The 20,777-nt window shown below is 32.6% G+C and overlaps 1 protein-coding gene across 2 annotated transcripts in view; it reads right to left on the bottom strand.

The window, feature by feature from the left end:
- Positions 1-13,905: 13,905 nt before the first annotated feature.
- Positions 13,906-20,777, bottom strand: part of LOC149154690 (SOUL heme-binding family protein) — a 91,826-nt gene continuing 84,954 nt past the window's right edge. For both annotated transcript variants that reach the window (XM_089440573.1, XM_089440572.1), the window contains exons 7-8: positions 14,289-14,398; positions 13,906-14,178 (exon numbers count right to left, since the gene is read on the bottom strand). In XM_089440573.1, coding sequence (XP_089296699.1) covers positions 14,095-14,178; positions 14,289-14,398 — 194 coding nt within the window. In that variant the 3' untranslated portion in view covers positions 13,906-14,094. The remainder of the gene's footprint in view (positions 14,179-14,288; positions 14,399-20,777) is intronic.

The raw sequence follows: 20,777 nt of genomic DNA, 5'->3' as shown, positions 1-20,777 counted from the left end.
CTCTTCTTCTTTTTTTGTGTGTGATTAATTCCACAGCCTTGACATGAATAATTCTATCTAAAATATATTTCAAGAAAATTTTAAAGCTGATGTCATTTGTTTATGCATTAACTATCTGTTTTGTTTGTTGCAACATCAACTAACAATACAAACATTTTTTTGTTCAAAATTCTTGCTAAATTTAATTAGTGCTACAAAAAGTATTCTTGTTTTTCTAAGGCTTCTTTATCAAGAGAATCCATGACCCAACCTACAAAATTTTAAATCTAAAAGTGTGATCAATTTAAGGCTAGTGATTTTAAGACTTTTCACGCCATTCCATCTCTTAAGGATATTTTAAGACTTGCTTCTCCATTTGCTAGAAAATTCCATTCGGGATTAACAAGAAATTACTTGCAACTTCAGCTTTCTTTCTTTTGTTTTGTCGAGATAAAATAACTTAGGTAAAATTGGTGTAAAATATGTCCATGCTAAGGCTATAGACGTCTGCTGGAAGTAGTGGCTCTGTTTGTGACATATGGGATTCCAAACCAATATTCTAATAAAACTGTGAATTAATTTTTCAAAATCTACATGTCATCCATGCCTTTAAGGGCTTCTGAGTCTACTTCCCCAAAAACTAGTAATTAAAATATCGAACCATGAATCTATAACCATCCTAATGGGATTTGTTGAAAAATGCAGCAAGCAATTCTTAATTTGATTTGGCCTTGATTAAATTGAGAAAATGCAAATTTCCACATCAGCAGAGAACCTGGAGGAGTTAATTGAGGTGAAATGGTTTTTGTCACTTAGTTAGCTCAATTAATTTGAGTTAAGGGCATGAAGTTCAGTTGCATGTAGTGATTCCTAATTTTTAGGAGCCTAGGTTGAGTTAATTTTAGTTGTAATTAGTTAAACTAGTTCTAATTGTTAATAGAACTAGTTGATGGTAAGTTAAGTAGTGGGACATCAGTATAACTAAAAAATCATTTAGTTAACTGATCAATCAACTAATAATTGGCAAATGCATGCAAAGAATATGAGTTGCCCAGTTGTGGTGGAGTTTCCAAGGCAATTAACTAGCAGTTGTAAACTAGTTGGGTGTACAGAAGTTCAATGAGGTCTGGTGATCAACCCTGAGGAATTGCACAAACATTTTGGAGGAAAATCCTAATTAATATGGGCCTATTTCCTCAAGAATTTCCAAAGAAAATAGGGGCTCAAGTAGAGGATGAAATTGACTAAGATTGGGTCATATCTTCTCAGTGAGCAGAGAGATAAGTTATGCACCTGCAGGTTGTGCTCAGTTGAGAAAAGAAATTCTAACACTTCTCTATTCATCATATTAATGAAAACAGGGATTGGAGTTTTTAGTAGATTTCTTTCCCCATGAAAAATAATATTTTTATGTGTGTTATTTATTCTTTCATGTCTAATATTTTTATTCTAATTGTGAATTAACTTCCGCAAAGCAGTAGAGTAGGTTTGTGTCTTGTGATTTTGATTAAAACTTCATGAGAATTGCAAATCTACACCATAATTTCTACATGGTATCAAAGCTGGATTCACATTAGAGCAAGAAATTTGAAGTTGTTTCTCAGAGATTCGAATTTGGAAGATTAGTGTAATAAGATTTATTAATAGTTGAGAAGATGACCTTCAATGGACTAAGGCTAGAGTATGCCTTGGAAGACACCTCAAATTTTGTTGCATGGAAAGACCACATGGAGGTAGTATTGGATGACAATGGATTGCTTGAATATGTCAAGACAGGTATTCCAAGACCACCAATAGTTGATGTACAAGACCTTTCACAGTGGAAGAAATATGTAGCCAAGGCTAGGAGCATAATCTTGTAGGGAGTATGGGATCATATTGTCTCGAATCTCCATGGAAAATAAACTTTGTTCGCGATGTAGAAAGAACTGACAAAATTTTTCGAGAATACTAGTGACAACAGGAAGCTAGCGCTCAAAGATAAAATTCGAAGCATCAAGATGTAGAAGAATGACACTCACCGCAGTATCTGAGCAGGTTCACAAAATGTTGTGATGAATTGGATGGGGTTGGTGTTATTGTCCCTGAAGATGACTTGGTGAGCCTAGACCTTTTGGGCCTTCCCAAGAGTTGGCATAGCTATAAATATCCAGTGAACGGGAGGGAGAAACTACCGAATTGGGAGCGCTTATGGTATGATTTGGTACAAGAGGAAATAAGGTGGAATACCAAAGATGGGACCTCATCCAAAGAAGAGGAAGAGGACTTTTCTCTAGTCAGCAAAGGAATGAAGGCCAAGGGAAAGAAGTCCCAAGGTGAGGTTGAATCTAGCCAAGAGGGCAAGAAGAAAGACTTGTCCAAAATTAAATGCTTCAATTGTCATGAATTCAAGCACTATGCTACTAAGTGTCTACACAAAAAGTCTAGCAAGAAAGAGTATAGTAGCAGCAACAAGTGAAGCTTTGGCTTCACAGTTTGAGCTAGATTTCACTCTTATCGCATGCATGACCAACACTGTGATGGGGAGTGTGTGGTACTTGGATTTGAGTGCCTCGTTCCACATGACTGGGTGTAGAGAGTTTTTCAGTGACCTGGAGGAGAAATATCTCCAGATGAATATTGAGTTTGGAGACGATGGAAGGTACAACATGACTAGGATTGGTACAGTCACCTTTTAGAGGGAGTCAAGATCCCCTCTCAGACTCAAGGATGTCATGTTCGTTCCAAGCCTAAATAAAAATCTCATCTCTATTGCAATTTTGGAAGATCGTGATTATGATGTGATATTCAGCAAAGGAAAAGAATTCCTGAGACACATAGCCATGGGAAAAGTGAAGTATATCGGGTTTCGATTCAAGAACTTGTATACACTTGAGGTAGAGGATGCATGCACAAACTCTAGGAGAAAGGTAGAGACTAGAAATATGGTGGTTGAGAGGGATCATGTTAGAGCTCTCAACATGCAACCTTAGAAGGAGCCTCAGGAAGTTGTGGAGCAGCCACAAAGGAGAGGCAGAGACGATGAAGTATGGAGACATCAACTAAATCAAATACCTCCAGCAAGCGGACAGTTTGAGCCAAGTGAGAAGACGGAACACATGCATTTATACCTCCAAGAGTGAGGTGGAGTGATGCAGATCCTTAATCCAAGAGTTGCAGAAATTTGGGCAGGGTCCATTGATGTGTTTTCCTCATGGATCATTACCTTACTACAAGGGCCCATAGTATTCAGTAGCAGGAGGATAAGTGTCAATCAGATACTTAGGAGTGTTGACATCAGAGCAGGAGGCTTTGTAATAGAGTCAATAGTAGCACGGTTTTCCTAGTAGATAGTTGCAAACACAATTGATTCATTTTTTTTATGCTTCTTAGTTGCAGATATTGCAATAGCAACAACAGCAATGAGAGGTGTTGATTCCAGTACATTCCACAAGTGCAGGATATGGGTGGATGATACTACATTTATTGTTGAGAGGAAGTGTTGAAAAATGCAACAAGAAATTCTTAATTTGATTTTGCCTTGGTTAAATTGAGAAAATTTGAATTTCCACATCAACATACAACTTGGGGGAGTTAATTGAGGTGAAATGGATCTTTTCACTCAGTTAATTCAAGTTAAGGGCATGAAGTTCAGTTGTATGTAGTGATTCCTAAATTTTATTAGCCTAGGTTGAGTTAATTTTAGTTGTAATCAATTAAACTAGTTCTAACTGTTAATAAAACTAGTTGATGGTCAGTTAAGTAGTGGGACATCATTCTAACTCAGAGATCATCTAATTAATTGAGCAATCAACTAATAATTAGTTCATGCATGAAAAGAATAAGAGTTTCCCAATTGTGGTGGAGATTCCAAGGTAGTTAACCGGCAGTTGTAAACTAGTTGAGTGTACAGGTGTTGCATGAGGTTAGGTGATCATCCCTGAGGAATTATGCAAACATTTTGAAGGAAATTCCTAATTAATAAGGGCCTATTTCCTTAGGAATTGCGCAAGAAAATAGGGGCTCAAGCATATGCTAAAATTGACTAGGTCTAGGTCAGAGCTTCTTAGTGACTAGAGAGATAAGTTATGCACTTGCAGGTTGTGCTCAATTGAGAAAAGAAATTGTAATACATCTGTATTCATCAAAATAATGCAAACAGGTATTGGGGTTTTTAGCAGATTTCTTTCCCCTGGAAAAATATTATTTGCATGTTTGTTATTTCTTCTTTTATGTTTGATATTTTTATTCTAAATTGTGATTTAACTTCCATATAGTAGTAGAGTAGGTTTGTGCCTTGTGATTTTGATTAAAACTTCATGACTAGTTGCAAATCTACAACATACTTTCTATAGTCGTGGCTCCGTTTGTGACATCTGTGATTCCAAACCAATATTCTAATAAAATTGTGAATTAATTTTTCAAAATCTACATGTCATCCATGCCTTTAAGGGGCTTCTGAATCTTCTTCCCCAACAGCTAATAATTAAAATGTCAGACCATGAATCTATAATCATCCTAATGGGATCCTAACATCTAATTCATATTAAAGGGCACCCATATTGAGGCTATAAATGCCTACTAACAATGAAAGAAATGCATGTGGTATCAAAGTCAAACAATTACAACACCAGTCTTGATATTCACTTTATCTTTTCACTCTAATGGTTATTGGATTCTCTGAAAATTTATATGGATTTTATGTTTGTTGTTTTTATGTTTGAAGAGGTATTTATGAACATACTACATGTGTTCAAGCAAGACTAAAACAATCATTTTTCATATTGTCTTAGCATTTATTTTCATATAACATTTGATATGTGTCCTCATTACTTAATCTATTTCAAGACAGAGATAACTGGTTTTTCCAGCGAGTCATCGATTGTTGGCTACCCAACCAACTCCCCTCTCATTTTCAAAATTATATGGGCCCCTCTCTTTTCATTTGGATTTTTGTTTTGCATTTTCATAATTACCATTAATTATAGTTTGAAGTGTGGATTCTAATTTGGACTTTAATAAGACCTTTTGTTTGTGATTGACGCATTTCTCTAACCAAAATAAGATACTTGTCTTTAATATATTTATCTTGATTATGTAGAAATAATGTAATCTATGTTCTTATACCGCACTATTTGGTTACAAATCTAAAGAACCTTGCTAATCTCTTGATATAAAAGACTTTATTCTGGTTTGTGTACATATTTTTATTTCACTCCTTAATATAAGTATCGATTATGCTTGCATTTCAATAGGATTTATGAATTTTATTGGATTTCAACCCTATTACAACATTGGTTTATCGACTTCATGTTAAAGGCTTTATTCTTATATACATTGGTATTGACATTCCATAAGCTTTATTGATTACACATTATATATTAATATGGGTCTATATTTCTTTAGAAAAGGGTTTATATGTTTATATGTTATGAACCTTGTCATACCATTGATTATTATCAAATCTTTTGATTAATGTGCTGACCTCTAACTATGGTTTGATTCCCATTGAAAATATTAGTGAAACCTCTCGTTCTATGTGCCATCAAGCGTGGTACTGAATCTTATCGATCTACTGTGTAATCAAACAATACGCCACAAGTGTAAGCAGATCTTGTGACATTTAATTCAGATAAAATATTAGTGATTTTTTATGACTTGGCAGAACATGTATGAACTGTCAACTATGGTTTTTTCCACATGTCACTGTCACTCACCATTATCCTAACTCTAGTTTTTGAGCCATTGTACTGCTTGGGATTTCATAGTTATTTCTTGGTACGTTTGGTTTTGTGGGTCTGCCAATTCACACTTTAGGGTTTTGTTTCACCTCTAATGTGTTTCATTTCACTGCTCAACCCCTCATGTTGCTCTGCGATCTCTTAGGGTTTCAAACCTTTCGTTATTTATTTACACCCTTTTGAGTCTAACCCTTGTCAAATTATTACCAGGAATTCAACCATGCCTCCGATAATCCAGACTGAACCCATTGGAACTGATCTTGTTGAGACATACAATGAGTATTTTCCATTATTCCAATATGCTGGGTGGTGGAGATTTCTCCAATTGTTTCAAGGTTATAGTGAGGGAGTTGTTTGAGCTTTTTCTTCCACATTCGATGGTAAGAAAGAGAGAGTTGGTGACCTGGAAATTCCTTTCAATGTCAGTTTCATTGTCGAGGCAACTCATCTTCCCATAGAGGAAGAAAAATGGTCAAAAAATTGCGTGGTCCATGACACACCCTAGAAGAAATTTATGGTTAACAAGGACTACACATATTATGTAAAATATATGCATGTCTCCTTCTTGAAGCCTAAGTGGAAGGACATTATTATTTTTTTGCATCGTTATATTACCTGCAGGGGAATTATGGATTAGTTTTCATCTATCATATACATATCCTTGTGGATTTTTTGGGGCATGAATTGAACCTTTCGTATTTTCTATAGAAAAGCTTGGCCAAACCGACTGAAGCTTATTAATCCCAACTAAAGAACCCCAACAGGTCCTTATTTTACCACGACTTCAATCGTATTTTGGGAAAACACCACCTAGTTAAGTATGGTGATGAATGCAATTTGTTTCTCCTTTGGACAAATAGATTCTACGGCTAAGGTTTCATCTAATCCTTCGCTTGTCGAGCCAATTTTGTCTTATTCCCATATTGAAGATGATCTTCAAAGATCATACCATGAAAACCTAGTACATGGCTCTGGCAGTAATGAAGTGGTAAACCCTAAAATTATATCAGTTTGTGTTACTCAGATTATGGCCAAAAAATTTGAATTCCACCTTGAAGAATTAAAACCTGAATTTAGAGGAAAATAGGAGTCAAAACCCTCGCCTTGTAGACCTCGGTCTAGACCTGTAAAATAAGAATTGGTCAGTCATTCAAAGTGTGATTTATAATCTAAATTGAAGGCCAGATAAATGTAAATAAATATTTCTAGAGCTCAACGAAATAGGTAAAGGAACACCCCTGTAAAGGACTCAGTTCTTCATCGATTGAGAAGCTCCACCCAAGCCTTCATCGGAAAAGACTCAACCTTAGTCTAAATTTCGTTCTAGTTTTTTTGACAATAATAAAATTGAACCTGATGGTAATAGCAACACAAAGAAAACTCAGGGCCATTCTATCTCTGACCATACTTTGCTCAACCTATATTGGCATAAAAAATTCTCAGTTATTGTGCCTCGCTTGGAATATCATATCAACCAATTGTTACAATAAAATGAACAGCGTAAAGCCCTAAATTGGTTAAGAGAAACTCAATGTAAATAGAAATCTATTGAAATCAAAGTGAAAATGCAATCTAGAGATACTCATATAATTTTTAAATCTTCAAATCTGAAGGTTATTATTTCTTCAGATTCAAATCTTGCTTAATTTGGGCTTGTGTTTATTTAAGTTTTAGCAAATTGTTTCAAGTATGTTTTTATTTGCTTTCATTTTCTAAATTTAAGATGGTCGTTAGAGAATCTCGCTTTTGTAAAAACCCCTAGTTTATTAGCATCATAGTTCATTAATCTTGTAAATTGCTTAGTTGGTTGACAATTTGTCATGTAGTGATATTGATTTAACGAAGCTCTTACTAGGGATGCCTTTCGACTATGTGAAGAGCACTTGTCAATGCTTTTATGTTATTTCTTTCAATTAGTTAGGATATGACCAACTGGTCAAACAAACAATAAATTGTATTTTTATAGAGACTAATTGATTTTCCAAATTTAGTTTTGAACAAGAATTAGCCTCTCGGCCTTGTATATAAGCTCAAAAATTTGAATAGTAGAAGAGGGAGGATCTTTGAGAAAAGAAATCACTAGTCAATTTTATTGTAACTGTGGAATACCTTTAAGTATCATTGTAGGTTTTTTTGGACTTGGTTTGATTCAGTCGAATATATTTATTTTGTTTGCGTCTTCCATAATCATTTCTTTTTCTCGTCTTCTAGGTTTTGTGTTATTTGATTTCTCAAGATTTAGAAGACAAAATCTTGTTGTTTATGTGATTTGAATCCATAATAACCTACATTTTTATTGCATTTCTTTTCTAATTCACATTAGTTCAATTTGTATTTATTCATGCTTGGCCAATATCATTCTCCAGTGACTTGTGTTCTGAGATCGATAATTGATCTAGGCGTTCATCTGATCTATATTGTTGTGAGTTAATTCCAGATATTTAGGTTACATAGAAGTGTCATCTTCTATGCATGAATTGAATTAATGTCTATGTTGTAACAATTTATTATTTCGTTATTGGTTTATTGGCTTGATTCACAAACGAATGATTGAAAGGTTGTTTAGTTCACGAAAATTGTTGTAGTCATCCTTTTTGTACACCTAAGATGAGAAATAATAGCTAAATAGCAATAGTTAGCTTTTATGCACTCATTATTTATTCTTTCTGTGAATTACTAAAATGAACACTATTTGATCTGTGTTGGTTTAAAATATAAGAGACTTGCATTTTCGCAGTTATCTGTCTTTTCCCCATTCACATCAACGATTAATTTTAATTTTGCATATATAAATTAAAATTAAAATTGCATTTCTTAATATTCACACAAAGAGAAATATATTTCATTCTTTGAACTAGTTACATTAAGTTCTAGTCTTATAATTTGTTGTACTATAATCCTGATATTATTTGTACATAATTCATTGTATTTTTATCACTAACGATAATTTGATTTATGTATTACATTTCTCTAACTGATAATTTCAAGCATATAGCTTATAGTTTAGATTTACTATATATATTATATTTGTTAACCTATAGATTGTATTTTATTATTTATTAACCCATAGTTTTAGGCATACTAACAATAGTTTAGGTTTTACATATTAACATTAGTAAGTGTTAGTCCCCCCTGGTTCTCTTCTTCGCAAAAGGATCCAAAGGCTAACAAAGACTTAAAACCCGTCGAGAGTGACCACACCAAGCAAATTGGGCTATTTAAGGAGCTATGGTCTAGATCACTTCTCCTTTGTTGAAAAAGGTCATAAAACCCACATCAATAATGACCAACATGTTCCTCTTATTGGAATCATTCTTGTGATTCTTTGGATTTAAATTTGGATGTAGCTTCCAAAACTTATCTTCAGTATGATCATTAATATTATAATGGTTACAGTTGTCCTTTGGATCCTTGCATTTATGTGTAATGGTTCTTGCCTTCTTTTCCTTTCCTCACCACTTCTTTTGACCCTCCTTAAAGCATTTTAGTGGTCCTTTTGCTTGGAAGCACTTGGTTTTCCTTTATTCTTACCTATTTTTTTCCCAAATATTGTGCTTCACACAAGTCTCATCAATTGTTCTAGGCCCTAAAGAGCACCAATTTCTTTCACAAATGACTATATAGACCACCCAAATACTTGATGAGTACATTTGGATTATTAGGAGATGTACTTAATATAAAGACCTGTTGCACTAAAAATTGTCACCTTGACATTCTGCAATATGTGTGAGTCTATTACCACTCATAATTTCCTCATTTGCAAGTCTTAAGCCTCAGTTCTTCATATAAAGCCTTGAAAATAAGAGAAAGCCCTCAAAAGTCTCTAAAACTCTGGTTCCGCACTTTCTCTTAGCATTACCTGCGGTCCCGCACCTAAAGGTCATGTCCCCTGTGCACCGGACCGCTCTGTCTGTGTGTTATGGGTGCGGACCCCTTTAAAAGTCAAAAAGGCGCAAGTATATTCTTAAAAACTCACTTTGAGTCATTTCTAGAACCTTCTGGAAGGAATCTTGAGGTGGCAAGTTCGCTCCTTTAAGGTTCATGCATCCCATACCTTAAGGAGCTAACCCCTTGATGTGAGGAGCTTATCCCTTTGAAGGAGGACTCTATCTCTTCATAGGTGGACCTGTAACCTCCTTCCTCTGCACTATTAAATGAATCATTGGGCTGGTTACTTAGGGGGTTGAAAGCTGAATATTTTTGAGGTGAAATGCTGCTGGAACTTAGTCTTCCTAATTAAGCTTTTGTGAGGAGAGATTACATACCTCTTTGATCTCATTTGGAAGAGTGTAAGGTTTGTCAAAGTAAAGGAGATTCTTGTTTCAGACCCTGGGAAGAGCTTGTACAACATCAAGGCACCAAAGGTTGTAAGGTTCTTCTATTTCAAAGTTAATACAAATAAGTTTATTTTTCTCAATAAGCTGTGTTTTATGGTTTATTTTATGGATTCCTTGATCACCATAATGAACATGATTTATGATATTAGCTATGCAGGTGTTATTTGATGTGTGCTTGTTTGTGATTGCAGGTTCTCAAAAGGAAACTCTTTCGGACGATTGAAGGATGACTGCTACAAACTAGCGTTGGACTTAAGGTAGGGTCTAAACACCTCTATAGTTTTTATTAATGAATCGCAATATGTTTAGAGAAAGGTAGATTTGCTTGTCCTACTTGTTGCTAGATATCTTTTAATACTAGGGAGATCGGCCTTGTCCGCAAGATCGATTTATCTGGCCAACAAGACCATATTTTTAAACTTGGTGATGTACTCTTCCACACTCTACCCTTGCTTCTACTAGAAGTAATGTCAATCAATCAACTAGTCCTATTCATACCCAATCATAAGGTAGAATTAGGATTTAATGAAGGTTTTAAACACCTTTCACTTGATCATTAGAGGATCACCCTATAGGTTAAGCATCTCTATGTGACTTTCCTGCCAAGCTTGGGCATGGCCCTCTAAATTTAGTGGGGTGAATGAAATTTTTTTCTCTTTTATTATGTTAAGAACACTAAAATAAACTTCTAACTACTACCACCATTGATTCAACTTACTATCATTAATCTATCCTTGGTAGTGTTTGATGTCCTCTTTCACTGTCCTTTTAAACAAAGGTTGAGAAGAAGTGATGGTAGTGAAACATTGTCTCGCTCTGTGATACCCACCTATGGGTCATGAGTTAAATAGTCCAAAACATAAGTATCCATTCAAATAAATAATAATATATATAAAATGTATGAGTATGAATGATATATGGTTTGGTTAAAAATAAGGGACCCATATAAATACTAGGCGAGATTTCCTTTCATGTATAGTCATGTCCCAACTAACAAACATGCCATTTCATTATTATTATTATTATTATTATTGATTCATATATTTATTTTCAGAATATTACCGTTCAACTTTAGAAATGTGTTGTACTTAAAGCATATTGATGAAAAGGCTTTACTATCTCATATTTGTCTTCGTGTCTTTCCATATTCTTGGCACTATCATCTTTGATGATACAAGATGATATGAAATTATGAATGATGAGCAAAATTGTCAAATTGAAAAATGATCTAACTATCCTAATTTGATTTTCTATGGAACTTTGCACTTACTTGATACCCGAGATAAATTGTTATCACAAATTCATTTTTCTCCAAATGAAGGAAATCCCAGGCAGATCAACCCGAAGGGATCACATCCCACAAGCCAAACTATTAGGGCCTAAAACCAAGGGCGTCGAGTATAATTGACCTCGTGAATTCCCAATCAACGAGGTACTTAGCAAAGGGAACTCGACCAGTGGAGATAACGCTTGGGACTATCAGAAGACTTTCTTTTTTTTTTTGGTTGTGGTTCACTGACACCCTGGTCAACGGGTGGCGCTACGTCCACAAAAAAATCTGGGTTGATCGACCCCAAAGGGAATCTAGCCCCGCAGCCCACTAGCAAGGCCTGACCCCAAGGGCTTCGAGGAGATTGGACCTTGTGACCTCTCGACGGCGAGGCACTGATTTTGACCAATTAAGCTAACCTTTGAAGCTAGGGACTATCACAAGACTTAATAATACTAATATTGGTATTCTTTGGAATATATGTTAATTTTTTCCTACTAATTAACGTTGATACCCTGACTAGTTAATATATATGTTCTTATGATTAGGATGTTGATAAAGAGTTTGATTTTCTTTATCATACTTGTGGCGACTTTTTATTTACTTCAAGTCCTGATGTTGTTGATATATTATGGAATCTTCATTTGGAGTTTATGTCATTTGTTTTGTAGCATCTAAGTATGTTTTGAAATTTAATTGGACATTTATCATTCTGAGTGGCTTTTTCAATGGAATTTGTATTTATTCCCATCTCCTCGACTTAAACATTTTACCTGAAGACTTTGATGCTTCTGTCTATATAAGTTGGTCTATTATGTTTTCCAATGAATGCTTCATAGTCTTGTATTTGATGACTTGTATAGGTATTTTTTTACCATGATCTTTTAAGTGCGAAATTTCCTTTTTCTTATTTGAAATAATTTCATCAAAATCTTTCTATATCTCTAATATTGATTTTTTATTTTCTTGAAGCATCACTATCAAGATATATTTAAGGTATTTTCATGAAGTTATTATCAATTTTGACTTCATTGTAATGTCATGGAATGTCATCATCTTCTTCTTGTAAAAAAAAAAAAAAAAAAAAATTCCATATTTAACGTGAAGGTACTTAATGTTCCAAACCATGGTAAATAAAGAATTATGTCGATCTCTTCATTAAAAATAGTTGAGATATACATTCATAGTAATGTATTATTACTTGTGTGTACTTAACTTCATAATGTTTCTTGCAAAGAATATCTTTCCTTTCATTTACATTTGATTCAAAAATTGATAATTGATTTGCCAAATAAATATTAATATAATTTTCTCTATTCTTCATGCTGATAATGATTTTAATTTATTTTCCTTGAATACTCTCTTTTAGAATAAATAATCCAATGAAATTAAGCCATTTATGAGAAAATTTCTCTTCCATCATTTTTGAATTATCTTTCTTTTCTTTTCTTTTCTGGTTTCTAATCATTATAATAAACTTCAATCATAAGGCTTTCCTTCTAGCGAAAAATATAATTTCACTTTTTAATATATATAGACTTATCATATGTATTAAATATTCCCTTTACATATTTATTAACGTAATCTTTTATTAATTTCCCAGTGGAAGAAAAAGGTGCAACAACTATTGCACGACCATAATTTGTTTGTTTTGGTGATAGGTAGGCAGATGGACTTTGATGTGGGGCAGGTTGCTTCCTTGTTGATCGTTCTATGGCCCTTTTTACAATCGGAAACCTCTTTGTTAAAATCCTTCCAAATGGTTGAGGATATGCATGAAATGATTTACAGGCATTTCCACACTATCCATTCTCGCTAGCTTTTAATAGAATTGTAAATATGAGTCACGTCAATGGTCAATCTCTTATAAATACGTGACTTCTACTAACGGTTTCCATTTTGCAACTATTGTCAATTGTCAGTCTCCTATCAATATGTGACTTCTAACGGTTTCCATTTTGCAACTATTGTGGTATCTATTACTTATGTGGTGGAGTCACAGATGATTGTGATAGAAGGGTTTCTTTCCTTATTTTCTTGGTCACCCAAAAGCACAACAACCTCTGATTTCGCTGAATTTCTTCCTATATATCTTGTTTCCAGTGGAATGATTCTTTCTTCAACCAGAGTTCTTTTTTTCTCTCTTTTTCAATTAGTAGTGGAGAGATTTGCTAAATTTTTCTCTTTTTCAATTAGTAGTGGAGAGATTTGTTTTTAGCAGAGATTCATTATTTTACATGGCCAAAGACTGTTGTGGTCAAAGACCTTAGATCAGATTTTATAGAGAATGTGTGGCCAAAGCGAGACCAGGCAAGGTGTAATAAGGGGCGTAACCAAAGTCCTAAATTAGAAATGAAGCTCTAATATCAAATGTGATAGCCAAATATGATTCAAGAGTTAAATAATCCAAAACATTTGGAATATAAAAGTCTTAGCAATGCATTATCGCTTGTTAAACTTTTACATGCAGGTTTTATTTTGATCATGTATACAGATCTTTATATTTCCTTAATATAATCTATGATGATTTTTCTCTCTGAAAAAAAAACTTTTACATGCGGAAGAAAATACACCATGTAGCACTAATTACAGCAAAAAATAGACAGCAATAATATACATTATATATGGCAATTATAAACACCCCATTGTGATATTTGATCGAATATATTAGTAAGGAATGACACATTTCCACTCCCTTAACAAGGTATACAATGAAAAATCATTATCCTTGCAGATCCATGAAGTTGCATGAATTATAAGGTAAAGGAGTTCCCACTATGTATCTCTTTCAGCGAGTGTCATCATTGTTCCACTCTACTTCCAAAGATAACTCATTTCGGCGCATAAATGGAAGAGTGAATGGAGGGCTATACTGTTGTCCAAAGCAAACAGTTTTATATCAGATCTTACAGTCCTTAAGTAGAACATGATTAACATGCATAGAGTTTTAAATCATCCATGTAAACCAGTCGTTGTACATACCTGTGCAATTTCTACTGATGCACCTTCTTTAACATGCACTTGAGGATCCTTACTCACAGCAGCACGTAATTTGGATTCTCTAGCGCTCACTTCATTATCAGTCACAAACCCTGGGATGTAGAACAAGAGACGCACGAAATTCTTTAAGTCAACAAATATTTATTCCAAGAAATAAGTACGAGAAACAATTGCATGGCAATGAAAGCAAAATTGTCACTATATAGTTCTCAAGATTTACATATTTCATGGAACGTTAGAAATGCTATCAATTCTCCAAGCTGACATGGAACTTTGCTGCTAATATATTTCTCAGCAACCTAAGCCTGAGAAGATTAAAAATACTCAAATCTTGAACATTGGGGTCAAAATAAATGAATGATAACACTGGAAAGTAATACAGATTATGACATAACAAGTAGACCATTAGGAGCTGGCACAGAAATGAACATTAAAATGTATAAATATTATGTCGATAGGGTTATTTTACAGCAAGTTTGATTATATCAAGAGGCACATTATCGATAACTGTAATGTTATATAGTTGGTAGAGATAAAGTAGCGCAGTTATATAAATTATATAAATTAAATTGTTTGAAGTAGTGCTATTATATGAATTATACAGTTATCAAAATATTTCTGACATAGTATATGTCATATTACTAAAATTTAAAGAATCCTGAAAATTAATTATATTATAATTTTATTTTAAAATATTATTATTATATTTATTAAAAAATTATTGAAATATATATACATTTAAAAAAAGTTAATTTAAATGGCTCAAGTGAAGTTTTTCTATTCCTTTTGAATGAGGCTGATAGTTTATCTAGTTAATCATTCACAAAATGTGGGGAAGTACTTCCGTGTTTTCCTTCCTAAAAAATGGAAAAAACAATGAAAAAAATATATAACAAAATTCTAACTATGAAGACTTTTAAAGCGTACATAGGTTCTGTTACAATAGCATGGATTACTATTATCAAATGCCCAAAAAATCTTCTTATTACATTTTTTTTAAATAATCAAATTAATTAAAGAGACATTCATATGACACATGTTCATATGACATATTTTTTTAATTAATCAATTTAATTAAATAGGCATTCATATGACACATGTTCATATAACATAATTTTTTTAATTAATCAACTTAATTAAATAAACATTCATATGGCACATGTTTATCTAACATATTTTTTAATTAATTAATTTAATTACAAATTCTAAACTATTTTTAAAATAAATCTCAATTCTTTATTATTATAATTATTTTTAAATATTTTATAGATATAATAATTATTGATAACTAAATTAAAATTACAAAAAAAATATTACTCCTCAAATTGGGAGAACTTAACAGATCAAAAAAGTGATGGGCGACTAGTTGTTGCTTGTTGCTATGTGATTACAATATTCTATATTATGTTTTCTGTTTATTGTATATTGTATAGGTTGCTATGTGATTACAATATTCTATATTATGTTTTCTGTTTATTGTATATTGTATAGGTTGCTCAACTGGTATAAGTGATGGTGATTTTTGTGTGGACTCTTATCTTTTGGTATTCAGCTCTCACCTTTCATTGAGATGGGCGTTGCTATGTGATTACAATATTCTATATTATGTTTTTGGTTTATTGTATATTGTATAGATTGCTCAACTGGTATAAATGATGGTGATTTTTGTGTGGACTCTTATCTTTTGGTATTCAGCTTTCTCTGTGAAGCTCAAGATGATATGTAAAAATGTTATTTTGGGATGCTTTTGGTACTCTGGTCACCATCAGAGATGATACTTAAATTTTTTAATGGAAATTTATTTTAAAATAGGTGATACACACACATATATAAATTTATTTATATTTTTTAATTTTAAATTGAAAATATGTTTGAATAAATAAAATTGAAGTGGAAATTTCATGAAAATTTACATCTCAAAAGATTTAATTCCTCGAAATAAATAATAAATTGAATAAAATTGAATATTTAAATAAATATATACTAATTTGTAATATAATCATAATACATTAATATCTTAAATATAAATATAATAAGTATATTAAATACATTCTTAATGTGAAATCTAATGTCAAAGTTTATAAAATTATTAACTTAAACTTGATTTATTGTATATTTATTATTTCATGATTTATTTTATGTTTAATATTTCATGTTCTTTTTAATATTTAATGATTGTGCCAATAGACACATTCTACAACCTAGTATGAGGCTATACTTATGAGGGGATGTGTAAATATGTCACATTTCCGATAAAATAAAAATAAAAATTAATCTCAGCCCAAAACAAAAATGAAAATAACCATATAGATAAAAAAAAACAAAAAAAACAAAAAAATTACAATACAATTCAACACAAAAAAACTAAAAACTAATAATAAAAAAAAATAACCATATAGATTATACAATTCAACACAAAAAATTGAAAATCCTAATCCAAAACTCTGTTAATATTTCTTTTAATTAAACATTTGTAAAATAAATCTTTAAAAATGAAAAATCATGTCCTGTGAATATATTAAAATGTTTAAAGACATAAATATTTCCATGTCAAAGTTGTAATATTTGAAAATATTAATTTGATGTAGTTTTATTATAAATTTTGTTATCATGCCATGTAAAAAACATCATTAAATCTATTATTATTATTATTATTATTATTATTATTATTAAATCTAATATTAATCTTAAAATTTTTAGATTTAATAACTTTGGAATAATAATTTGAGGAAATGTTTGCATTTGGATTTGATCCTTCTCTGTGCATGAGCTAGATGGATCTAGGCTGGTTTATTTTATGTTTAATATTTCATGTTCTTAAATTTGATGTGATGAAATTATAAAAACATAAGTTACCAAGATGAAATATAATACTAGCCTAGATCCATCTTTAACCCTGGATCTATCAAGCGCCAAGGGGATCAAATATCTCAATGTGCAAACATCTTTTTCGAGTGCAAAACTTGAGGAAAAGTTTGCACCTCTAGAGATTTGATCCCTCTAGTGGGTTGATATATCTGGGTTTAAGATGGATCTATGCTAGTATTATATTTCATCCTCGTAACTTATGTTTTTATAATTTCATCACATCAAATTTAAGAACATGAAATATTAAACATAAAATAAACCAACCTAGATCCATCTAGCTCATGCGCAAAGAAGGATCAAATCCCTCAAGATGCAAACATACACACTCTCTCTCTTCTCCTTCTCCTTTTCTCTCTCCCCCTCTCTTCCTCTCCCTCTCTCTCTCTCTTCCCCTCCCTCTTCCACTCCCTCTCTCTCTCTCCCCTTTCCCGCTCTCTTCTCTCCCTCACTCTCTCTCCATCTCTCCCTTCTCACTCCCTCTCTCTCTCCATCTCTCCCTTGTCACTCCCTCTCTCTCTCTCCACCTAAATTCCCACTCTGTCTTTCTTCTTTCCTCCCCCTCTCTCCACCTCCAACTCCATCTCTCTCTCCTCTCCCTTTTCCTTCCTCTCCTTGTGATTCTCTCCCACCTCCCCCTTCCTCCCCCTCCATCACTCTCTCTCTCTTCCCTCTAACTTTGTCACTATCTCCTTCCCTCTCTCCTTCTCTCTCTCGCCTCCATCTTTGCATCTCCCTCTCTCTCTCTCTCTTACCTTTCTCTCCCTATCTCTCTCCTCTCCTCTTCTCTCTCTTCCCCTTCTCTCCCTATCTCTCTCCTCTCCTCTCCTCTCTTCCCTCCTCTCCTCTCTCCCTTGTCACTCCCTCTCCTTCTTCACCTCCATCTTTTTATGTCTTTATTCTTTCTTCTCTCTCCCTCCCCCTCCAACTCCATCTCTCTCTCTCTTTCCCTCTCTTTCTCTCTCTCCCTTCCTTCCTCTCTCTCCCTCTCTCTCTCCCCCTTATCACTCTCTCTCTTTCTCTCTCTCTTAACCCTCCAGCTTTGTCGCTTCCTCTCTTCCCCTCTTTCTCTCTTAAATTTGATTCCATGATATTGTGTTTAAGAAAGTATCTAAATTAAAAAAACTCAATTGGTTGTAAAATATAAACCTAAATTTTAGATCAATCGTGTCAAAGAAAATACAATAATGAAAAACTTAAAACAATTATGCATTATATTTCTTTTATTATTAAGATGGATGTTCTTAATAATATTATTTATATTATATAAATTTCACATATTTATATATAATAGTATTCTCATTTTTAATTTTATTGTAACCTTGATTTAATTTCTATGGGAATCTTTTTAGTAGTGGTGAGAATAGAGGGTTTAGATATATCTCAAATGTAATTACAACATGTTTCCTTTTAGATTTAAATTAAAAATAGAAAAATTAAAATTAAAATTAAAATTAAAATAACATATTTATAAAATATTTTGATTGTGAAATAAGTCATGTCTTTAAGGTATGTGGTATTGATAAGCCATGATATTGGCCCATGGTATTGTAACAAAGCCTATTTACATGTTAATAATATCTTGGTAAAGTGGGGGTAAATATCCATGGCTAAGAATTGTGTCATAATGTTATAAGATATTTTGATCGTGAAATAAGTTATGGTTTTTCGACATGTGGTATTGATAAACGATTGTATTAACCCATGGTATTGTAACAAAAACTATTCACAAGTAAATATCCATGGTTAATAATCATGTCATAATGTTATAAAATATTTTGATCATGAAATAAGTTATGGTTTTTGGACATGTGGTATTCATAAACGATTGTATTAGCCCATGGTATTGTAACAAAATCTATTCACAAGTTAATAACAAAATCAATATATAACAAATTGACTTTAGTAAATGGGGGTAAATATCCATGGTTAAGAATCGTGTCATAATGTTATAAAATATTTTGACTGTGAAATAAGTTATGGTTTTTGGACATGTGGTATTGATAAACGATTGTATTAGCCCATGGTATTGTAACAAAACTTAATCACAAGTTAATAACAAAATCAATATATAACAAATTGACTTTAACTTTAACTCTCAATCAATATATAACAAATTGACTTTAACTTTAACTCTTTTATTATTAATTGAGCCAACATTTAAATGTTTGCAGGATTGAGCTTTATATTACTTTTAATTTTTAATTTATTATTTTTAACTTTTTGTTTATTAATTGATCCGACATATAAATGTTAAATATTGATGTTAAATGTTAAACATTTACGTTTGACATCTACCCCATACTTGGTTGTAGTTGTAGTTGTAGTGGGTTAGTTGTTAAGAATAGAAAAAGTTATTATTACTATAAATATATTATATAGATAGATTTTTATTGTTGATTTTATAGTTTTGGAAGGTTTTCTTCATGGGCTTGTATTTAGCATGTCTGAGAAGAAGTCCTCTTTAAGTGGTTATTAGAGATGAGCAACTAATATGATCTCCTTCCTAAGTTTGTAACTTACAAAAAAATACATTGATTAATTATTTAATTAATGTTGAATTTGGACTAACGTTTATCTAAGGATAAATATTAAATTATTTAAGATACTTGTATCTAACCTCTACCATTGATCTAAAAAGGCCAAGATTTATCTTAGTCATCTATCACTTTGTATATTAGGGGTTTGGACAATGGAGAAATTAAAAAAGAACCTATGAGAAAGGATGAAGATACATTGTTATTGTTGAGAGAGCGATTTTCTCAAGAAGTGAGAGACATTAAAATGGCTAAGATTTATCTTAGCCATCTATCACTTTATATATTAGGGGTTTGGACAATGGAGAGATTATAAAAAGAACCTATGAAAAATGGTGAAGACGCATTCTTATTGTTGAGAGAGCGATTTTCTCAAGAAGTGAGAGACACCAGGCCTAAAGAGAAGGGAAAAATATTGCAACAAGGAAATTTCAGGGAGGTCGAGTGTAAGAGAGAGAGGATGAAGTGTTGAAGTGCAGAGTCGAGTTTTGGAAGGAGGATGAAATATCTAGTGATCATTTTTCTGTACACAGGGACCATATGAGAGGAGAAGGGTTCGATTAGCTTGTGAGGGAGGTTGAATTCGCCAAGGGCCGAAATCTTCTAGGAGGGCCAAATTCCTTGAGGTCGATCTCCAAGTTCCAAGCAATGGTAATCTTTTTGTGTATTCTCTGTGGGTTTAGGCCCTAATTTTCCTAAGTCATATAAAGTGAAATAAGATTGTTTTGAGCATAATTTTCTATTGTTGGGTGATTGATTTCCCTATTTTATTTCCACTGTGAATTTAATCTCTAAAATTCAAAATACCAGTGAATTTATTTTCCAATATTTCCATATTTTATTGAGTAAATGATTTCTGGGTATAAATAATTTTTGATGTATAAATAAATCAGATCTGGTATTGGAGATTTAACATGGTATTAAAGTACTAGAAACTTTTTGGGGGAGATCATACATCATAAGGTTTTTATAGTAACAAAAACATTTTACCAATAGAGTTTCTATTTTGTAATTAGGGTTTTGTGGTTGAATTCGATCTGGTGAGATGGCATCATCAAGTTTGAGATTT

Source organism: Pinus tabuliformis, chromosome 9 (assembly GCF_031772625.1).
Source record: "Pinus tabuliformis cultivar Carrire ecotype Pingquan chromosome 9, CPIR1, whole genome shotgun sequence".
Lineage (NCBI taxonomy): Eukaryota > Viridiplantae > Streptophyta > Pinopsida > Pinales > Pinaceae > Pinus > Pinus tabuliformis.
This window is presented reverse-complemented; position numbering and strand designations above follow the sequence as displayed.